The 21,187-nt window shown below is 39.8% G+C and overlaps 1 protein-coding gene across 1 annotated transcript; it reads left to right on the top strand.

The window, feature by feature from the left end:
* Positions 1–483: 483 nt before the first annotated feature.
* LOC130167563 (cullin-5) lies at positions 484–20,772 on the top strand. The gene is made up of 19 exons (XM_056373878.1): positions 484–579; positions 2,802–2,911; positions 4,530–4,629; positions 5,155–5,331; positions 5,998–6,139; positions 6,388–6,533; positions 6,992–7,072; positions 7,346–7,439; positions 7,653–7,783; positions 8,392–8,499; positions 8,827–8,891; positions 9,087–9,219; positions 9,379–9,510; positions 10,304–10,427; positions 10,925–11,100; positions 12,975–13,136; positions 13,549–13,667; positions 14,060–14,183; positions 15,452–20,772. Exons 1-19 carry the CDS (start codon positions 556–558, stop codon positions 15,644–15,646), a joined length of 2,343 nt encoding a protein of 780 aa, XP_056229853.1. The 5' UTR covers positions 484–555; the 3' UTR covers positions 15,647–20,772.
* The last annotated feature ends 415 nt before the right edge of the window (positions 20,773–21,187 follow it).

The following is a 21,187-nucleotide window of genomic DNA, read 5'->3' on the forward strand; positions in this document are numbered from 1 at the left end:
TTGTTGCATTTACTTTAATCATTTTAATTATATTATTGGTTGCACTTTTTTTGTGCAACCAATAATCCAAACTTCAAAATTTCAAACTTCAAATCGGCATGGGTAACTCTGACGACATTCTCACTATTTTCAGAATTTTAAAATTAAAATTCAATGTTTGAATGAGAAAATAAGGAGATTAATTCAAAATGAAAATAATCATTAATTGCAGTCCAATACAAAATGGTTAAAAATCACCCCCACTTCAAACAATATACTTTCATATTAATGCGGTGTTAATGTAACCACAGTCTATGAATGCAACCCATAACGGTGAAAAGAGTCATTCTTCTGCATTGATTAAGTTTACTTTTATAATTTCAAGTACATTCTCCCGATTATCCTTACATACTGTTACTTACATTCATCAATGGAGGGCTTTTACTTGTAAGAGAGCACTGTTACAGAGTGGTAAACGCACTGACTCAAATGTCAGTGCAGGTTGTTATTATCCAATCCCGTACCAGCTGTAGTACCTGTCTCGCGAGATTCTGCGAGGTGATAAGTTGAAGAAACATGGCGACGTCTAATTTGTTAAAGGTAAGAAGCACTTGAATATTTCATATTTCTCATCTTTATGTGCAGATTTAAACTCTTCGCTTTCATATATTTTCACTGTTAGTGGATATTTATATATTTGCTGCTATCACATGCATCTACACGGTCTCATAGTGTAAATATATGAAATAAAACACAATAGGTGCGTCTGAAGTCACACTTGTCACTGCTGTCGTTGTTGAACTCCGGTGTCCGTTTCCCCAACGGTTTATCCCCCCACCCTGACCACAACCGGTCTTCAAACCGAACCCGGCCCCTTCTGAACCCGACTCCGACCACAGCCGTTACCCCAGTCAGCCACCTCGGCCGCGGTGAACCGCAGCCGAACAAGCAGCCGAACAAGCACCATCTCAAGTCCTAAATCTTACACCGGAGACCCGGTTCAAAGGGCGCATTTATTCTGACACCGGACACCCTTTCACCCGTCAGCAACACACCGGCAAAGCTCCCTTTATTAGGCGAACTGTTGCAAACCTGCTAACCTCTCCTCGAAGTGATAAATACACAGCCCGTGTCCACCAGGCCCCGGGAAGCTTCACTTGTTCATAAGTTCTCTGTGTCCAAAGTGGTCAGGTAGCATCACAGGTGAGAGGAGAGGTGGCTTCACGGGCGGCCCGCCCCCCTCCTGACACTCCGGTACTTCACTGAGCTTCGGCTAATGTCAGGGTAAATATTAGGGGCACCACAAGAAGTGGTATGTTTAAATACAAGGCAGTTTTTAATGGTTAATAACAAATGTGCATGATGTGAATTCTCCGAGCTAAAAGGTGATACCTGCACACAACAGCAGCAGAGGTGCAAATACTGCTGCACTGAGAGGAGTGTTCATGTGATGGGACCTTTTTGTGTGTGTGATTCTTTTGACACTAGCATTAATAGACAAAACAAGCCTTCATGTGGGCAGTATGGACACTATGGAGATGGATCTGTCCAGCTGATGGATCTCAGGTCAAGCATCATAAGATAGTAGCAGATGTGTTATTTTATTTTGTTGAACTAGATACCGAATTCAATAATCGGTCATTGATCCAATTCAATCGCACCGATGCTTCACCTCCATTATTACAAACCAGTGTTGTGTGGACCATAATTCTCTAAATGTACACAGTAAGATGCCAAGCATGTTTAGATTAACCTTAGAAGCCTAGGGCCAAGAAATGTGTTATAGGGCCCCTTCTGACTCCCACTGTACATGGTAGTTTCACTGTTTTCCCTGGCACCCAGAAACTAACCAGAACTCAAGAGGTGGAATGATTAGTTGGTCAATTGATTAGTAGTTTGAGAGAAAATTAACTGGGGAAAAATGTTGATAATGGTTTTATTGTATAATTCTTTTTTTGAAGAGAAAATGCAAAAAAAATCACTGATACCAGCTTCTCAAATGTGAATATTTGCTCCATAGCTTCCTATAACAGCAAACTGTTGACTGTGTTCATACATTTTACAAACTGACCAATCAATAGATTAACGTAAGTAACGGTCAGATGTATTGGTAATTAAAATAATGATTGGTTGCAGTCTTACAGTACTTTTATGATGGAATATTTCGACCATACCAAACCATAGTTTTTTTTGTGTTAATAACTTGACATGGTGGTGTGGTGGTTAGCACTGATGCCTCACAGTAAGATGGTTCTGGGTTCAAACTTGCCAGCCTTTCTGTGTGGAGATTCTTCCTGTGCCTACTTGGGTTTTCTCCGGTTGCTCTGGCTTCCTCCCACAATCCATAGTTACGCAGCTTAGGTTAATTGGCAACTCTGGGTGTGAATTGTTGTTTGTCTTTGTCAACTGGCTTCAGCTCCGTGACTCGCCTGTGGTATAGCTAATGTATGGACAGAACAATGGCTACAACAAAGTAGCCACAAATATGAACTAAAACCACTCAAAACCATTTTGTCTTAACACCAGATTTTGACATAGAGTACATCTACAAGATACATAATAAATGTCATGTGAGGTGCATTACGTAATTAAAAACTTGCTTTAGCTGAGATAGAATTCTTTAAAGCTATAAAAAGCTATTCTATGGCAGTGACATTTGAAAATCTAATTATCCCATTTTATCCCAGCCTTTGGTCTATCTCCATTCTTAACTCTCTGTCTGTCTTCTCTCACTTTCTCTCTCCCAACACTTTCCCTCTCATTGCTGTTTTTATCCTTCCTTCTCTTCCTCTTGATCCACCCATCCCATATCTCTCCTCCAGAACAAGGGGTCCCTGCAGTTTGAGGACAAGTGGGATTTGATGCGACCCATCGTTCTCAAGCTGCTCAGACAGGAGGCCGTCACCAAGCAACAGTGGTTCGACTTGTTCTCGTAAGAGATACTCTCTGCTCTGTCCCTTCTCTGCTTTATTTAAGACAGTGGTCCAATGTAGCAGCAGATCCTGAATACAGATGCCTTACTTTGAACATAGAATGGCACAGCTGTCCACTCACAAATCACAGCAGACTGTTTAGGTGCATTTCAGCAGCATACACATGCAATAGATGGGTTTAGTTTTTACCAACATGTGTTGTACTTTACATAATCCCTGCATGTATTTGTAGGTATGCCTGATGAAAATGTTTCCATAGCTTAACTTCCACATCATGATGAGGTAATTTATGGACTTTAAGGATAGTCATTTACTTCCATGTGTGATGTGTTTGCCTACGAAATAGGATGTTGTGCTGTGGTTTGGATTGGATTTGATTTGATTTGAAGGCAAAAACTACAAATTACAATGATGGTGCCTTTTTTATTTAGCTGTTATTGTAAGGTGCTTTTTCTGAGTTAACCAGGTGTGAAGAGGATTATGGTATTATTGTTGTTGCTATACAACAGTTACAACAACCTTCAAGCTGTCCAATTGTTTTTAAATTGTTTTAGAAGTTAGTTTTAGTAGAGTTAGTTTTTTTTGAAGGGTTGCATTCTCTCATCTGAATAGAGGGTCTAAGAATATAGACGGTGTCATATGCTCTGCTGATTTTAAAGCCCTTTGAGGCAAAATTGTGGCTTGTGATACTGGGCTGTATAAATACAACTGATTTGATTTATCTGATCCTTAAATGTCAAAAGGGATTATGGGGACAGGAAAAATGGTCAAGGAGAGGAAGTTTGTGATTTTGGTCTTGAAAAAGAAGAAGGATGACTTTGGGGAACAGGAACATGGGGAGCTTTATTACAATTTATCATCTTCTCCCAAAGAGCCCATGAAATACGGGTCACATTTGAAGGGATAGTAACTATATAATATGAGAGGATTTGAAACTTGCAGCACAGCGTCTCAATTTGAGAGAAAAAGTCCATGAGAGTGTCCCAGAAATTGAGGTGCAGAGTTTGGAGGAGCCACACATGGTGGGACAAAACCAGTGAAAATGAAAGGTTATGGCAGGATTCAGTTCGGTATGCTCTGCAGTCTCTGCTAGGCAGCAGCTGGCAGTGCTAGTGTGTTATTCCACAAGCTAAGTTACACAAGGGAACAGCTCAGTCTGACAGTGTTTGCAGTATTTTCTCAGTGACCACAATGTCGGGTTGAAATTAAAACCTTGTCCTGACACTGACGTTGCTTTTCTTCCTGCTTTTAATCACATGCTGTTCCCGTCAGTGCCTTGAATATCCATAAGAATGTGACATTGATGTTTTGAAACTATTTTAAACCTCCTGAGACTTTGCTTGAATTAAGTTTTGTTTCCAAGAGATATCAGAGAAAGTACTGAATTGTATTTGTTGCATGGCAACATAAGCTTATTTAAAATTATATCAGGAAGTACCAGGACCCGCTTAAAGCTTGCTGTTTTCAGTGGCAGCATTCTGCATGAATGGCTTCACCATCACCTTAGTGAAAGTCACATGTACTGTAAAGTTGAATGAATATAAGATATGCTGTTTTAGACATTAATAATTAACTTAAATGAACTTCAGTGAGGTACCATTTCCTTCTTTCTGCCAGAGATGTCCATGCTGTGTGTCTATGGGATGATAAAGGACCAGCCAAAATCCACCAAGCCCTCAAAGAGGACATCCTAGACTTCATCAAACAAGCACAGGCTGTAAGTTATGCGTTTAGGTGGTTTAATTTGATGTTCTTTTGTTCATATTTGTGTGTTTGTTTAGTAATCCCTTTTTAGACATGCACACCTTTATGTTAATATGATGGCAGTTTAACATGTTGGTCTCATGTCTGTATAAGCACCCTGGTCACTTTTATGCCATAAAGTCACAACAACAATGTTTTAAAATGATTTTATCAAGTTGCTTTATGCTGATATGAAACACCTTGAACTGACATTGTGTATGAAAGGTGATGACGTGGCCTGACAACTGTGAGCTACACCATGCTGCAACAAAGCTTGATTTCTGAGAGGAGCTGTTTGAATAAATGTTTTGTCCCCGTTCAAGTTACTGTTTAAATGGTCCCTTGTGTAGATGCTGCCTTTCATTACCACATCTCCTCTGGAAAGTGATAAAGAAGTAGGATAATTGTTACAGGGAACAAAGGATCAGGGTGCTTCATAAGTTTTTATTAGTTGACCTGTATCACCTCTAACTTTTGCTTGCATATGTTGCCATGGCAGCGGGTGCTGAGCCACCAGGACGACACGGCACTGCTAAAAGCTTACATTGTAGAGTGGAGGAAGTTCTTCACCCAGTGCGACATCCTGCCCAAACCATTCTGTCAGCTTGAGATCACACTGATGGGCAAACAGGGCAGCAACAAGAAAACAAACATGGAGGACAGCATCGTACGTAAGGTGAGGGGGTGGGGTGGGAAAACCCCAGTTTGAGGGGTCAAGATCTCATTCGACAACAAGCACAAAAATAAAAGGAGGAGGAATGAGATGATGAGATGACAGAAGAGGAAGCAGCAAGATGGAGAGGTGGATACGGAGAACAACAGGGGCAGGTAGAACGTCAGTGTGGACGACGGTGACATTTTGCTTAATAGTTGAGAGGAGCAGGATGGGAATAGATGAATAAAAAAGAAAAAGAAAGCATCAAGTCGGGATGACATGAAATCATATGCAACATTAAGAAGAAAGGAAAAGGAAATAAAGGAGAGGATGTGAGAAGTGGCTCAGAGGGAGGAAAACATATTCCTAAATGATCAGTGTTACAAGTGGGCTGCAGTGAGTAACCAAGAGTCAGTTAGTCAAAAACTCCTCCTGTAAGAGAATAGTATGAAAGTATTAATCATGTGATATTTGATCCTTGCGAAGAATCTCGCTCAGAAAAATGATTCCAGGTAAAGTGCTGTGGAGGAGGAAGTTGTGGGAGAGAGAATGAGTCAACAGGCAGATGGAAGAAGTTTCATTAAAAGCACTTCATAAATAAAGTAAACGTGACTATTCTTGGATGGCAGGAAATGGAGGGTAACTATTTAACTATATAACTAACTATTTAACACTTTATTTTTGCAGCTGATGCTGGACACGTGGAACGAGTCGATCTTCTCCAACATTAAGAGTCGCCTGCAGGACAGTGCCATGAAGCTGGTACATGCTGAGAGGCTGGGGGAGGCCTTCGACTCCCAGCTGGTTATAGGAGTACGAGAGTCGTACGGTAAGACGGACAGAAATGAAACACATGGCCCGGGCACAGAAACACAGAGATGGACATTATTCTGCAGAACCAATTGATATGGGCAGAAGTAGAGATACGATAGTGATTTCAAATCTGTCCATTTAAATAAACCCTTACGTCTACTGTGAATATATAGGATGGGATGTTGTTACTGAATGCACTCATTAAGAAAAAGCACTAGTTAATTACCACTTTTTGTTCCGCTCTCTGCCCTTCTCTCACACTAGTGAACCTGTGTTCCAACCCAGAGGACAAGCTGCAAATATACAGGGATAACTTTGAGAAAGCCTACCTGGACTCCACAGAGAGGTTTTACAGAACACAGGCACCGTCCTACCTGCAACAGAACGGCGTCCAGAACTACATGAAATATGTATGCCACATTAATATTGAGTATTGCAAGTAGAAGTGTTGGCATGAAGGATATGGTTACTTTTCAGTGTGGAAAAGAACAAATACTCTCCGTAAGCCAGCATTTTGATGTAACTTGTAGTGTTAACTGATTATATTCACAGCTGGGTGAATAGTTAATGGAAACATGCAAAGTGGCATATTTTGTGTTTTTGCAGAACATAATGTTTTTTATACCTGTTATAGTTTTCAAATGTTTTACAACACTTTTACACGCCATTATTCTGATGCACCAAAATATTCCAAATGACAAACGTGACTTTCACCCTGTTATAGCTGAACTTTTTGGACAGTAATACCCAAAGTTACTACCTTGGCCGTGTGTGTGCATGAGAGAGATTTAATTGTTGGTTTATTCAGTGTTTGTGTAACCTTGATTCTTAGTATCTGTGTTTTGTGTTGATGTGTGTTTCCCTGCAGGCAGACGCTAAGCTGAGAGAAGAGGAGAAGAGAGCACTTAGATATCTAGAGACACGTCGTGAATGTAACTCTGTTCAAGCAGTAAGTGTCTTTGACAGGATCTGAAGTATTGATACTACTAATTTATTTATTTCTAATAATTAATAATAACTAATAATAATTATTATTTATTTCTCAGCATTTTCAGGTCATCTTGTCACATTATGTTCAGTACAAGGTTGAACAGCGTTAAAGAGCCTGACATTTACTAAATTAAGTCTAACTTTTGACCACAGTTGGTCCAAAAATAAATTTATTAAGCTTTAAATTAGTTTCTCTCACAGTGAGCCTTTGTTTTATTGTGTGTCTTCGCAGCTTATGGAATGTTGTGTGAATGCTCTGGTGACGTCGTTCAAAGAGACCATCTTAGCCGAATGTCCAGGGATGATCAAACGCAACGAGACAGACAGTGAGTAACGCTGCGCTGTGGTCAAATCATCATGAGTCTGGTGGAACCTCTATGGAAGTTTGCAGAAACTCAGCTTGAGGCTTGATCAATTGTGGATTTAGACAGTCCTCTACCTGCTGGACTTCAGTTACTCACCTGTAACTGGAGGTGCATGACATTTGGGTTTTAGCCAATCCTCTTCCTGTCCTGTGTGTTGTCTTCTCCCTGGAGCAGAGCTGCACCTGATGTTTTCACTGATGGACAAGGTTCCAAACGGGATCGAGCCGATGCTGAAAGACCTGGAAGAACATATCATCAGTGCTGGACTAGCAGACATGGTGGCTGCTGCCGAGACTATCACTACTGTATGTGCACAAACACACACTTATTACACATCTCCTCAATCTCATGTTCAGTTTACACGTGGTCATGATTAAACCCATCCTTTTAATTTGATTAATTCATTCATGAATACCGGCCTCATGGATGCCAGCACTATGAGTGTTCAGTTTTTTTTTTTTTTAAATAATAATGCCATTACAAACAAGACCAGATAATGCCTTTATAGTTGTTTATAATCAGAATTCTAACATTTGACTTGCTTGGTGCCAAAAGAATGATCGGAGGTTAAAATGTGACAATATCTTTAAAAAGTGATCCCAGAACTCAGTTTACCTTAGTTGAAACACCTTTTGTACAGTAGATGTTTTTAGAGCAGGAACCCTAGATTTAGTGTGTGACATCAGTATTGAGTTAACAGTTAATATTGAATGGCAACTTTCACAACATGTACAATAGTTTTAATGTGTCTGTGTGTGTGTGTGTGTGTGTGTGTGTGTGTGTGTGTGTGTGTGTGTGTGTGTGTGTGTGTGTGTGTGTGTGTGTGTGTGTGTGTGTGTGTGTGTGTGTGTGTGTGTGTGTGTGTGTGTGTGTGTGTGTGTGTGTGTGTGTGTGTGTGTGTGTGTGTGTCTAGGACTCTGAGAAATACGTGGAACAACTGTTGACTTTGTTTAACCGCTTCAGTAAGCTGGTGAAGGACGCCTTCCAGGACGACCCTCGCTTCCTCACAGCAAGAGATAAGGTCTGTGTTCTCTGACTTCCAAAGCTTCACACAATTAAGCAACATGATCTGAAGAATCACACCTAAAAGATTTGAAACCCAGCTACATGAAAAAAGGTCAAATATTTTGTATCTCCTATGTTCTAAAGGGATTTAAGTTCATTCCAGCTGTTCTGTCCTTGCTTTGAATTCCTGCTTTTCTTTTGTGCATTCATTAAGAATGAACAGTACAGCTCAACTCTGCAGAGACAAAGTAGCAGCCTCTCACTTGTGCATCTCGACTGTTAAGCTAGCACTCTCCTCTGTTATGACAGTGGTGGTGATGGTTTACATGTTGTCTGTTTCCAGGCTTACAAAGCTGTTGTCAATGATGCCACAATCTTCAAACTGGAGCTGCCTATGAAACAGAAAGGGTGAGTTTTATCATTGTAGATGACTTAGTTACAATAAAGATCATTTATTGTCCAGAGTGAATTATATAATTATATAATTATATAACTATCAATAATTGTTATGATCTGCATGTAAACGTGTGTGTGTGTGTGTGTGTGTGTGTGTGTGTGTGTGTGTGTGTGTGTGTATGTGTGCGTGTCTCCCCATTCAACAAGTGTGGGTATGAAGACTCAGCCGGAGTCAAAGTGTCCAGAGCTGCTGGCAAACTACTGTGATATGCTGCTAAGGAAAACTCCTCTCAGCAAGAAACTCACCTCAGAGGAAATTGAGCTAAAACTCAAAGAAGTGGTGAGTCTCTGTCTTGTCAGCCTGGCTTTAATTAAACAGGGCTATTATTATTATTATTATTATTATTATTATTATTATTATTATTAAGCGTTGCCTTTTACCTTCCCTTTTGTCCTCTGTTCTCACACTGATCTCTTCTTTTATGGTGTCTGCTTGCAGCTCTTGGTGTTGAAGTATGTCCAGAATAAAGATGTGTTCATGCGTTACCACAAAGCTCACCTGACCCGCCGCCTGATTCTGGACATTTCAGCAGACAGTGAGATTGAAGAGAACATGGTTGAGTGGCTGAGAGTGAGTTACACTTTTCTTAAATCTGTTGTCAGACACTTGGACAGAGAATAAATTCATAGTTCAAGAGCTGTTCCACATATACCACATACTCATTGCCAGTACCATCATCATACGTATCTTTGGGGAATATAAGCACATCTTTCTATAAAACCAACAAAAGTTTTTCTATTTAACAACAAAACAAACTTGAAAAAAATGCATCAGTGTTGGATTTTGTCTTCAAAAAAGCTGTTGTACAGGAACTTTAGCTGAATCTATCTCATGCTGTTTCTCCACTGGCCTGGTTTGTGTCTTTGCTCCACTGACTGTATGTAAAGATGGACAATGCGTCTCCACTTCCTCCCGCTGTCCAAAATTGTAGTCAAAATATCCCAGATATGGATATCTTGCAGGGGTGGCATCATTTGGAGCCAGAGGATGCGCATTAGTGATCAGGGGGTGGAGCCGTGGCGTCTAGGTCCCACTCGAGTGAATCATGACAGCTGTCATATCATGATGTTACACTCGTACACACACACGTTTTATACAATAAAATAATTCATTAAAACCAAACAGAAATCAGAAAAATGAACTCTTGAACAAACATCAGCCTCATAAGAACTACCTAAAATGACCATGATCATCTGACACTAACATGGAGGAGCGGGGTTTATAACCTATACCTATACTGTGAATTAATCTCTCCTCTGCTTTGTTGTCCTGTGTGTGTGTGTGTGTGTGTGTGTGTGTGTGTGTGTGTGTGTGTGTGTGTGTGTGTGTGTGTGTGTGTGTGTGTGTGTGTGTGTTTGTTTAGGAAGTAGGAATGCCTGCTGATTATGTGAACAAGCTGGCCAGGATGTTTCAGGACATCAAGGTGTCAGAGGACCTCAATCAGGTCTTCAAAGAGATGCACAAACACAACAAGCTGGCACTGCCAGGTACACACACACACACACACACACACACACAAGCTGACATTTAGTTTCTTAGAAACAGAATCACTTTAGATAAAACAGTGTGAACCACTTTGACACAAATCTGTTGAAAATTACAAAATTACCACTTTGTAGTTATGTTTTCCTTTCCATCAGTTTTTGCTTCCATCATTCCCGGCCAGTGTCTTGCATGGTAGCTCACTGCCACTGTTGTGAAAGTGTGTGTGTGAATGAGAACGAAGCCAAATTGTAAAGCACTTTGGATAAAAGTGATATGTATATACATAAATATATATGCAGCCCATTTATGAACTTTTTTTCTCTCCTTTCCTTCTCTCTCTGTCTCTTTTTTCATCAGTTTAACACATCAGTTAAAGTGCACACATTATTGCAGAGATTAAATGTCTCTAATATTTGGGTTATTTTGCTGCCCAAACACAAATGATTCTCTGGATGGAAGAATATATTTTAAAGCCGCACTCTTTTCTTTTTTCCCGTAGCGGACAGCGTGAACATTAAGATCCTGAATGCCGGAGCTTGGTCACGCAGCAGTGAGAAGGTGTTTGTCTCGCTGCCCACGGAGTTGGAGGACCTGATCCCTGAGGTGGAAGACTTTTACAAAAGGAATCACAGTGGTCGCAAACTCCACTGGCATCACCTCATGTCTAACGGCATTGTGAGTAGATTCGTAGATAGTAGATGGTGCAGGGTTCCTGCTGCCATGAAGAACCAACAGTCAGAACCTCACAGAGATAAAATGTCATTTTTTACACTCCTGGAAAATGAAATTGGTTTTGGAAATTACTGAGATAAAAGTATCTTTTGTTCCTGCAGCCTCTCCTCGCTCTCTTCTCCCTCAACTTTATCTTCCTCGTATTCATCCTGCCCTCCACTTTTCCCTCTCTCCTCTATTTTTTATTGACCTTGATAATGAGATGGAGGTGTGCAGCCTGTCACCTGCAGCTCTTTATCTAACGGCTCACTGTGGCCGTTTCTACTTATTTCATTCTTCCCATGCAAAAGTTAAAAATGGTTTTGTCAACTAAAATTTGCAGACAGTTTTATAGATGACAAACGCAGCCTATCTCCTGGGACTGCTTCACAGTAAAGGAAAGGCTTGTATGTTGAATGCTTTTCATGTGATGCAGCAGCAGTAGGAAATGTTTGGTGTGCATTAGCATTAACTTATGCAGCTCTGACATGACTGTAGAGAATGATCAGGAAACAGGAAGGCATCTGTCAGTGAGATACAGTTAAAGTTATTAGTAATAGTGAAGTACATGCATACATCATTTGAATGAAACCCTTGTGTATGTGATGGTAGTTGAATCTCATGCAGGTATGGCTGACTTTCCTAGTAACAATGAAACCTACGACAGAGATAGGTACTTACTGAATGTAAATACATTGAATGACTATTGCAGAAAAATGCAGGACATACACTTTATCAAAAATGGTGTCTGAAATAATAAAAATCTTATAGATAATAACTTAAAAATGCCAAATATTTACAATTTAAAGCCCCTTTCACACCAGGATTACTGTGTATGCGTAAACAGGCGATTGACTCCCTTCACACTGAGTTTGCCTTTCTGTTCAGATTGAGAGGACACACAACTGCAGGGAGCAATGTCATCAAATGCATCAGGCTTTTGTCTGCAGTGTGAAAGGGAACAATCAGCATTCACACCTGGGTCAAATGACTCTGCAGTAGTTGCAGGTGTTTATCAGCTCTGGCTCCGATCAGCAGTGATGTAAAAACAACACCTGGGCGAACCCGCTAATTTTCCTTTTCCTGCTATGACGTCTTTCAGAGCACAGACACTGTAAACACAACTGTCACCTGTCCAGCACCAGAAACACTGTGGCTACAGCTTTTTGTTTTAAAAGCACACAATCACTAACAATCACTTAGCGTCTCACACAAAGGCTCAGACACTTATCTGTGTGTGTGTGTGTGTGTGTGTGTGTGTGTGTGTGTGTGTGTGTGTGTGTGCGTGTGTGTGCGTGCGCTCTGTTAGTGCATGTGATGATGTTGCTCCCTAGAGTTCTGTGTCTGTTCTCTCAGTCCGAATAGAAAGGCTTTTATACGCACTAATTTTGGTGTAAAAAGAATTGAAGTGTCGAATAGAAATCATCATCATTTACATTGTTTAGATGTTTGCTTGGTAGCAGTCTTCTTCTTCCTTATGTTTGTTGGCTCCAACGGTACCAACTGTATCATGCACACAAGGGCGCAAATACATGTACAAGATATACCAAAACAGGGACCTGCTCCTTTCCAATTCTTTCCAAAGCTGTCCAACCATCCTAAAGCTGTTCTGATGAAGTGTACTGACAGTGTTACAGAGAGGCTGAACTTCATAAAATGAGGAAAGAGAATGGGAGGAGTATTTTAGAGTATTTTCTCTGATGTATTCTTTTCAGCGGTTGTCATGCTACCGAACCAAACTGACTGTGTTACCGTCATTCTTGTAAACAAACACTCTGCCCTTCTCACTTTTTCTGTGTCCTGTCGCTGGCTCCTCTGTTTCTCCTCCCTCTGCTCAGATCACCTTTAAGAATGAGGTGGGTCAGTACGACCTGGAGGTGACAACCTTCCAGCTCGCCGTGTTGTTCGCCTGGAACCAGAGACCCAGAGAGAGAATCAGCTTTGAGAACCTCAAGCTGGCAACAGAGCTGCCTGACGCAGAGCTACGCCGCACACTCTGGGTCAGTCCAAGGAAACATTTTACTTTCAATCCATCATCACATCACAAGTACACAGGATTACAACATTTACTGAGGTTAAACACATTCTTTACCAGCCGCACAGCCAGCCATCAAATATCCATGTCATTAATCTACATCTATATCTGCGCTCACTGACATTTCTAACCAGAAAAAACAGGATCAAAACCTTGTCTACAAAAACAACAACAGGAGTGTGTTATGTTGTATTATTTTTGTGCATAATTTCTTCTCATAGTAACACAATTTTGAAAACAGTGGTAATTAAACAACATTACTATCAGAATATGTTCAACAGAGTCCGAGACAATGTGAATGGTGATTTTTGGATTATCGTAACACCAGCTGACTGCACACATGGTTGTTAGCATCTGTTCTCTGTCTCTCTTTGCAGTCTCTGGTTGCCTTCCCCAAGCTGAAGAGACAGGTGTTGTCTTACGACCCTCCAGTTAACTCACCCAAAGACTTCACAGACAGCACACTCTTCTACGTCAACCAGGAGTTCTCCCTCATGTATGTTTGGTGTTTGTACAAATAAGAAAAATATTATATACTTCCTCTCTCATTGTTTTTTTTTTTTTAATACATTGCAAATGACTATTTGTTCCCAAAAATGTGGTGGTTTTAAGTTCCCATTGACCCATGATTTTATTCAGGGATGAGAATGCAAATGGTGTCATTATTAATTAAATCCCCTAATATTTAATGCGGCGTAATTAAATTTAAAATTGTAAATATGTACTAAATATGTATCTTCTTACTCCCAAATAAGTTAACAAGCACTTTCAGGTCTGCTCCACACCACAACTATGTGTGTTGTAAACACATCCCATTAGAAATGATTGTTAAACCTATGATATTATGGATATTGATCATCTGTGTCTTCGTGTCTGTTATTTTCTCAGCAAAAATTCCAAAGTGCAGAAGCGGGGAAAGATCAATCTAATTGGTCGGCTACAGTTGACCACAGAGCGAATGAGAGAGGAGGAGAACGAAGGAATTGTTCAGCTCAGAATACTCAGAACTCAGGTATGAAAATACAAAATGTAATGGATTTTAACTAGACATGAGAGGGAGAGAACAACTTGTAGCTCATGTCTCAAGTTAAATTTTGCTTTTCATGTTGAATTGATTTTTTTTTTTACTTTTTATCCCCCCATCACACTACTGTGTCTTCGACCACTTGTATCTTTGCTGCTAAAGTTAAAGATTGTGGATTTGGTCTTTTTTCTTTTTTTTGTTGTTGATTATTTTATTTATGATTTTCTTACATTAGAACAATCACACATACACTAAACACAATAGACGCACAATACTACAAAATGACAAGAGAGAATGGATTCTTCAGCAGAACTCCCAAGAGCAAGCAATCACGATAGGAGACTGTGACCGTCCGCCAGGAGAATCACAAAAAAACAAAACTAGGGTGCAAAACAGAACAAAAAAAGAAAACAAACAAACAAACAAAAAAAAGACAAAACGAAATGGACAGTTGACCGAACATCCATACAGTATACACAACAAGACAGAGCTTACACAGAGTAGAGATACAACATAGCAGCAAAGCTCATAGAGTGTCTCATAGAGCATTGTCAAAAATGGCTTCCACACCTTCTGGAAAAACTCTTGTGCCTTCCATCTAATCCTCCATCTTAGCAACAGAAAGCATCTTGTTGAGCCACCTCTTGAAACATGGAGGCGATGGACATTTCCAGTTTGATAATATAATGTTTTTAGTTGCAGCCATGCCTGCTTTAAAAGCCTGCTGTTGATGGAAAGGTCCTCCTGCTATCAGAACAACCATATGGTGCTATGACACAATCTGGCTGAATGTTAGTTCCATATTGTTTGGAAAGCCAATTAAATATGTTACACAAGAAATTACTTAGTAATGGATGGTGCCAGAATAAGTGTGATAGTGATCCTTAAGCAGTGCCACATCTGTCACACATTCACACACATCACACATTCAGATTCAAAAATCTTAAAGTTTTAGAGTAGTGCAGTGTGTGTAAGACTTTATATTGAATTCATCTGCATCTGGAATTGATAGAACAGCTCTGAATATTGGCCAGGTTTTCCTCCCACAGTTTCTCTGACACTGTAACGCCCAATTCGTCTGCCCAGGCCTCTCTGTTCTGTTTTTGTATTCTATTCTCTCGAACTCTTTCTGTGGCACAGCAATCAAAATTAGAAGATGTCAGATTATCCGCTTCACATCATTTCGTCTCTTCCAGCTTTTTCTTAGTTTAAGTGCAGCTTGTAAAGGTGTAACATTTGCTCTTTTTCCCACTCAGGAGGCCATCATCCAAATCATGAAGATGAGGAAGAGGATCAGCAACGCCCAGCTGCAGACGGAGCTGGTGGAGATCCTGAAGAATATGTTTCTGCCGCAGAAGAAAATGATTAAGGAACAGATCGAGTGGCTCATCGAACACAAGTACATAAAGAGGGACGAGGCAGACATCAACACCTTCATCTACATGGCCTAAGCAGGGACTGAGGGTGTGCTTTCTTGCTCTGTTTTTAACTCCTGGCCTGCGACCAGCGCTTTGAGAACCTGCGAGAGGAGCGAGGACGTGTTTGAAGAAAAGGAGAGGGGTGATGATAAGTAGGGATCGTGTTGAAGGACAAGGAATAGTCTTTTCAACAGAAGTGTGGATTTTTCTTTGTGTTTGTGAGGCGCAAGTGTGTGATCGGAGTGTCATTTCAAGGCATAGCGTTGAGTCATCGGGGCTGCCTTTGTCTCTGCTGCTCTCGAGTGTGAGATCAGAGGAGAGGGGCAGCAGTGTGCAGCGTCTGCCGGCAGCTCAGAGGAAAAATAGTGAGATAATTAAATGAAATACTTCCTGCCTTACTTTCATCAGCAACAGACTGCAGAATAGGAGGAGGGGAAGGGGGACAGATGTAACAAGCTAATATCAATCCTTCGCTTTCACGTGATGCTGCAGCTGTCATCTCAGCGGCAGCCATTTTGCATCCCTCCTATTCTACTCAAGTCTAATTTTTGAACAGGGAATGCAAAAAGCTGTGAGTGGAAGCTGCCATTGAGGAGGAGCCGACTTGGATGGAGAGACTAGTTCAAACTACCGAGGAGTATTTTGCCAAATCGTGTGTTTGTGTGTATGTTTGGGGTTTGAATGCATGGTGTGTATCTGGTCTTTTAAATGTGTGTATGTGTGTGCACTTTCAACCGCATGCTGCTCTATGATTTTTTTTTTTTTTATTTTGTTCAGTAGAGGGTCTGTCACATTTTGTCTGAAAATCTTGGGAATTTAAGACCAGCTGCCATTTAAATCCAGATGTTTAGTCTTCTCTTTACCCTTCGTGTTTCAGGTGGAGTTCATCAGCAGATAAACAAGTATGTGTCTTGTGGGACAGTTATCATACTGCAAACTATTTTAGTGAGTAAAAACCTGAACTCAGTGCATCAAGGAGAGACATGACTAAAATTATGACCAGGTGCTTGATTTTTGTTTTTAATTTATTTATATAGTGCAGCAGTAAAATAGAAACAAAAAAACCCCATCTCTGAGTTTTTACCTCATCAGTCCACTAAGCGTTTCATTCTTTGCACAGTGCAGTTACAGGAAAATGTTGTTAAACATAAACAAGATTAGAGGGAACCACACAGAACAGTGTCTGAGCTGTTGATATTTAACAAAGTTAAATATGATATATAGGTTAGTAGAAATCCTTCACAGGTGGAGCACAGTGTGGAAAATGTAATCATGTGACAAATCACCATCCTGATAGTTTGCTGCAGGTTGCAAAAGGTCAAATAATTTATTTTTAATCTTATTTAAGATTAAATGAAGTGTTTCTCACAGCGTTTGACTTTCAGTTCTCCACAGATAAACTTCCAGTGTTGAAATAAGTTGATTCTTTTTTTTTTCCAGAGGCAGTTACAGGGAGTTGACAAGTGGTGTTTGTGTGTGACCTCCAAGGACTGACTTGTTCTTGAAAGGATATTTGAAAGTGTTAAAGCAACTATAATAGTCACACCGACATTAGCATAGTGCTGGTTTCACACTCTGTTTCTGTGTCGTTATGTCGCTGCATTTTTTATGCTGCTTAGACCTTTAATTTATTTTAGGTATTACAGAATAATTCCCGCAGCGACTCCTGGACATTTTCTGTCCTGTCACAGTGGGTGAGCTGCAGAAACGTTAGCACAGTGAAATAGAAAGGAAAAACAGCTGCTGAGTCAAAACAATATAACTAGTTACACTGAGATCACAGAGAAGAGCTCTTCTTGAGGAGTGCATGTCGAAAACACTGCAATCATTTAAAAATCATAAAATCATGATTCTGCAACCCTCAGTCCTAAAAGTACTACTGCGGTTTAACTTGGTGACGTCACTTTGTGAGCGAATGTTGTTCTGCTCTGATTTTGGATTTCCTGTCAAACTGAAACATCAAATCCTGAGAGCAGTGAGGAGGAAGAAAGACAACAGTGAATGTGTGGGGTTGAATTTTTTATATTTATTATATATTTATGAAGAATGTTACTCTGTTTGTCAGTTGAAATGTTCTTGTTTGCTTTCAAAAGATGTTTTCTTTGTGTACGTTCACAGCGCTGACACAGTACTGAGATCGACAGTAGTCACTTACTGCAAACCTGTCAGCTTCACTTTAATCACAGAAAAGAATCTTTAGCCAAATATAATTCACTTTCCACTTAAAATGCTGAAATAGCTTTTCACCTTCTGTGAAATACAAGACCAGGGTGTTGATGATAATCAGATTGACATTTTACTTAACTGCAAAGAAGGAGAGAGAGAGCCAAGAGAGTTGTCTTGTTCTCAATTCTTTTCTGAATTCGATGAAGCCTTTCTTTGGAAATGTTTGTCGCACCTGAGACGAAACAAGCTCCCCTGTCAATCACATTATGCAGTTTCATTCTCTATGCACAGACCTGGCTCAGTTAGTGTTTTGCAGATGATTCCCTGTTGTTTTTTTTACGACACTGGAGGACAGTGAGACGAGTCCCTAAAACTAAATCAGAACATTCTGAGTGTCAGTACTTCATTGTTTCGTTCAGTGATCAGCTACTTATTTACCAGCTTTGACACAGTGAGCTCCACTCATTAAGTGTTTGCCAACAAATTAAAACAAATGCTAAAACAATCTTCTTTTACAAAATACTATCTCATCCATGTGTGTTTGTTTTAGCCAGTGAGGACCTTGTGCCTCTGACAGAACCTGCTGCTGAGGATGTGTCTTGTGTTCCTGGGCCTGTTTCTGTTGTTTCTATTTGCCTCCTCTATCGTAGGGTGAGGAGTTCGAACAACCATACCGGGAGTAGTCTGTCATACAAGAGGCACAGAGACCGATTCCTACAGAAAACTCTCCAGAATACAAACAACAAAACACAAATCCAGTCTACCCAGTGGTCACCAGTTGGATGGCCAACTATCTATATTTATATTTCTACATCCTTACATCCACATATGATTGAAAACAGCAGAATGAAAGCAAAAGGCATTCTGGGAAATGTTGTTTATTACTCAAGTTAGATCTGGAAAGTTGAGGTAAACTAGGAACACAAGGGGAGTAATGAAATAACACAAAAATATTTCGGAGTGGATTTCTCCCTTAACGACTGAATTTTCTGTCTTTTTTATTTCTCTTGTGATTCAGTATAAACGTTTGGCTTGGGACAGATGTCATTTCCAGATGCTTCAAGGTTTATCTTGTGTGCTGTGATACCAGATGGGCTCGGTGTCAGCAAGCTCTAACAATCACAGAAACGTGTGATATGTGCGTCAGAAATCATTTCAAAACCTGTGGTTGTGCATCACCCCATGTGAACGTGTGAAAAACCTCTGGATGAGAAATTCAGCTTTGTAAATCTGTAGAAATAATCTGTAGGAAAAACAATGTAAAAGTACAAAAACAACTTCTTGATGTATCGCCCTTAAATGTGTCATGGTTCCCAAGGAATACATTATAAAAGCTGTGGACCTCCGGCCTTTTCATCTAGCACCTTTATTAGGTTTGAATTTGTCCAGCACCAGATACAAAACTAATCACACTTCCATCTGCCTCAGCTGTACTTTGTGTTTACTGCTAATTACCATGCTAACACACTAAGCTCACATGGTAAACATGTTAAACATTATATCTGCTAAACATCAGCATGTTAGCATTGTCACTGTGAACCTGTTGGCATGCTGATATTAGCGTTCAACTCAAAGCACCACTGTGCCTCAGTGCAGCTTCACTGAACCGTTAGCATGGCTGTAGACTTGTTAGATTGTTAAACTTCTCCTGCAGAGGTTTTTCACAGGTTCACACAGAGTGAAAGTTATTTCTGAACATCATTTCAAAAGCTCTGATTCTTATTCAACATTTACAACAACAGTTTCTCAGATCTGGTTCAAAAAAATGTCATTTGCCCTCAAGCACCTTTTAACTTTTGCATTTTAACAATTTCTAGAAAACTGGGATGTGTATGACAACATATATAGAGACTTGCACTCAGTACAGAACAGTCCTGCCACAACATCTGTCTTCACAGAACTCATACATTTTCTTGACATTTTCAGAAATGTGTAAATTAAATAACATCTTTATTACTGAGGTTATGGTTATGGTCCATTACATTTAAAGGTATTTCTAATTCATCTCTGACCTCCCTATGTACACAAATGAGGGAGACAGAATATTAGAAAACACCTCTCGAGGTAACGCAGTCCAGTATAACACCATCACTAAGACCTCGATGCTAAAACATATAATTGAATTAACATATCTCTGGCAAAAACTGGCATCTGGTGTACCTAATAAAGTGCACACTGAGTGTATGTGACTGAGCTCCGGGTGCAGTTTTTTCAGGTATTTATTAATCTAATGAGTCACTGTTTTTATTTATCTGGTCATCATATTGAATATTCATATTCATAGACATCTGTGCAACAACACAACAAGTATCAGTGTCTTCTTTATCAAACTGTATGAAACACACTATTAACACTGAACAGAGTATCATACAAAAAAATATCTTTTATGTTTTAAAGCATATAAAGGTGTTTCTTCCATCCATGGAAACATTTTTTAAAATACAGGTACTGGTCTTATTTTACCGCCCTTTTTTTTATTAGCCATTCTGTATTTTAAACCATGTTAAGTCGTTGAATGTGTTATATTTAATCCAATCAATAATCAGTATTAGCTGGTGAAACTGAATTGTTTTCATAGCATTTTCCAGAAATGTTTTCCTGGTCACAGACGTCTGGCCTAACTTCATATGAGGTTAAAGGACCTGGAAGTGGATTTTAGCCTGTGGAGCAGGCCATGGTTACTTTGGTTTTCACATGTGAAACCCTGAACTCACCCATCAGCCCGACCTGCATGGCGTGGGGGTGGGGCAAATTTACCTGTAGCCTTGTGTGATAACAAAACTTGAACTAAACACAATCAGTCACAGCCTAAACCAGCTGAATGTTTGCCACTACATCAAGTAAAGACATTAAACCTTGTGTTGTTGGAGTGGGGAAAGATGAGAGTGGTTCAACTACTTTTGTGTGCTGTATTGTTTTGCTTGTTTCAAGTATTTTTTAAAGTTGAATAATTTATTTCCTGGCAAAATAAAAGTCAACTGTAAAGACAGAGATTTCTGTTTCCTTATTGTGCTTCATTTCCAGACAAGTCACTATTGTCACTGAAAGAAAATGCAGACAACTAACTTGGGTGTGGGTGGATTTTGAATTTGTGCTTTGTTTTAATGAGACTTTGTAAGTATATCAAAAATATAAGAATGCATTTACCTTACAGTAAAAAAATAGGTTCCATGAATAACCAGAAGTGATGATTTTGAAGTATGATCGTGAGCTGATAAAAGATGCAAGGGCTTAACAACATGAGAAAGATCATGCCACACTGAATTCAGAATGAACACAATGGGATGTTTGCATGTTGGAGTCAAATTAAATAAACACAATTATATCAGTCTTAAAAGGAGTGCGATAATTATCACATTAATACAAGAAATACATGAATTCTGGTGGGTTTGAAACCATATCAATAAC

The sequence above is a fragment of the Seriola aureovittata genome, chromosome 4, assembly GCF_021018895.1.
Source record: "Seriola aureovittata isolate HTS-2021-v1 ecotype China chromosome 4, ASM2101889v1, whole genome shotgun sequence".
NCBI classification, from domain to species: domain Eukaryota; kingdom Metazoa; phylum Chordata; class Actinopteri; order Carangiformes; family Carangidae; genus Seriola; species Seriola aureovittata.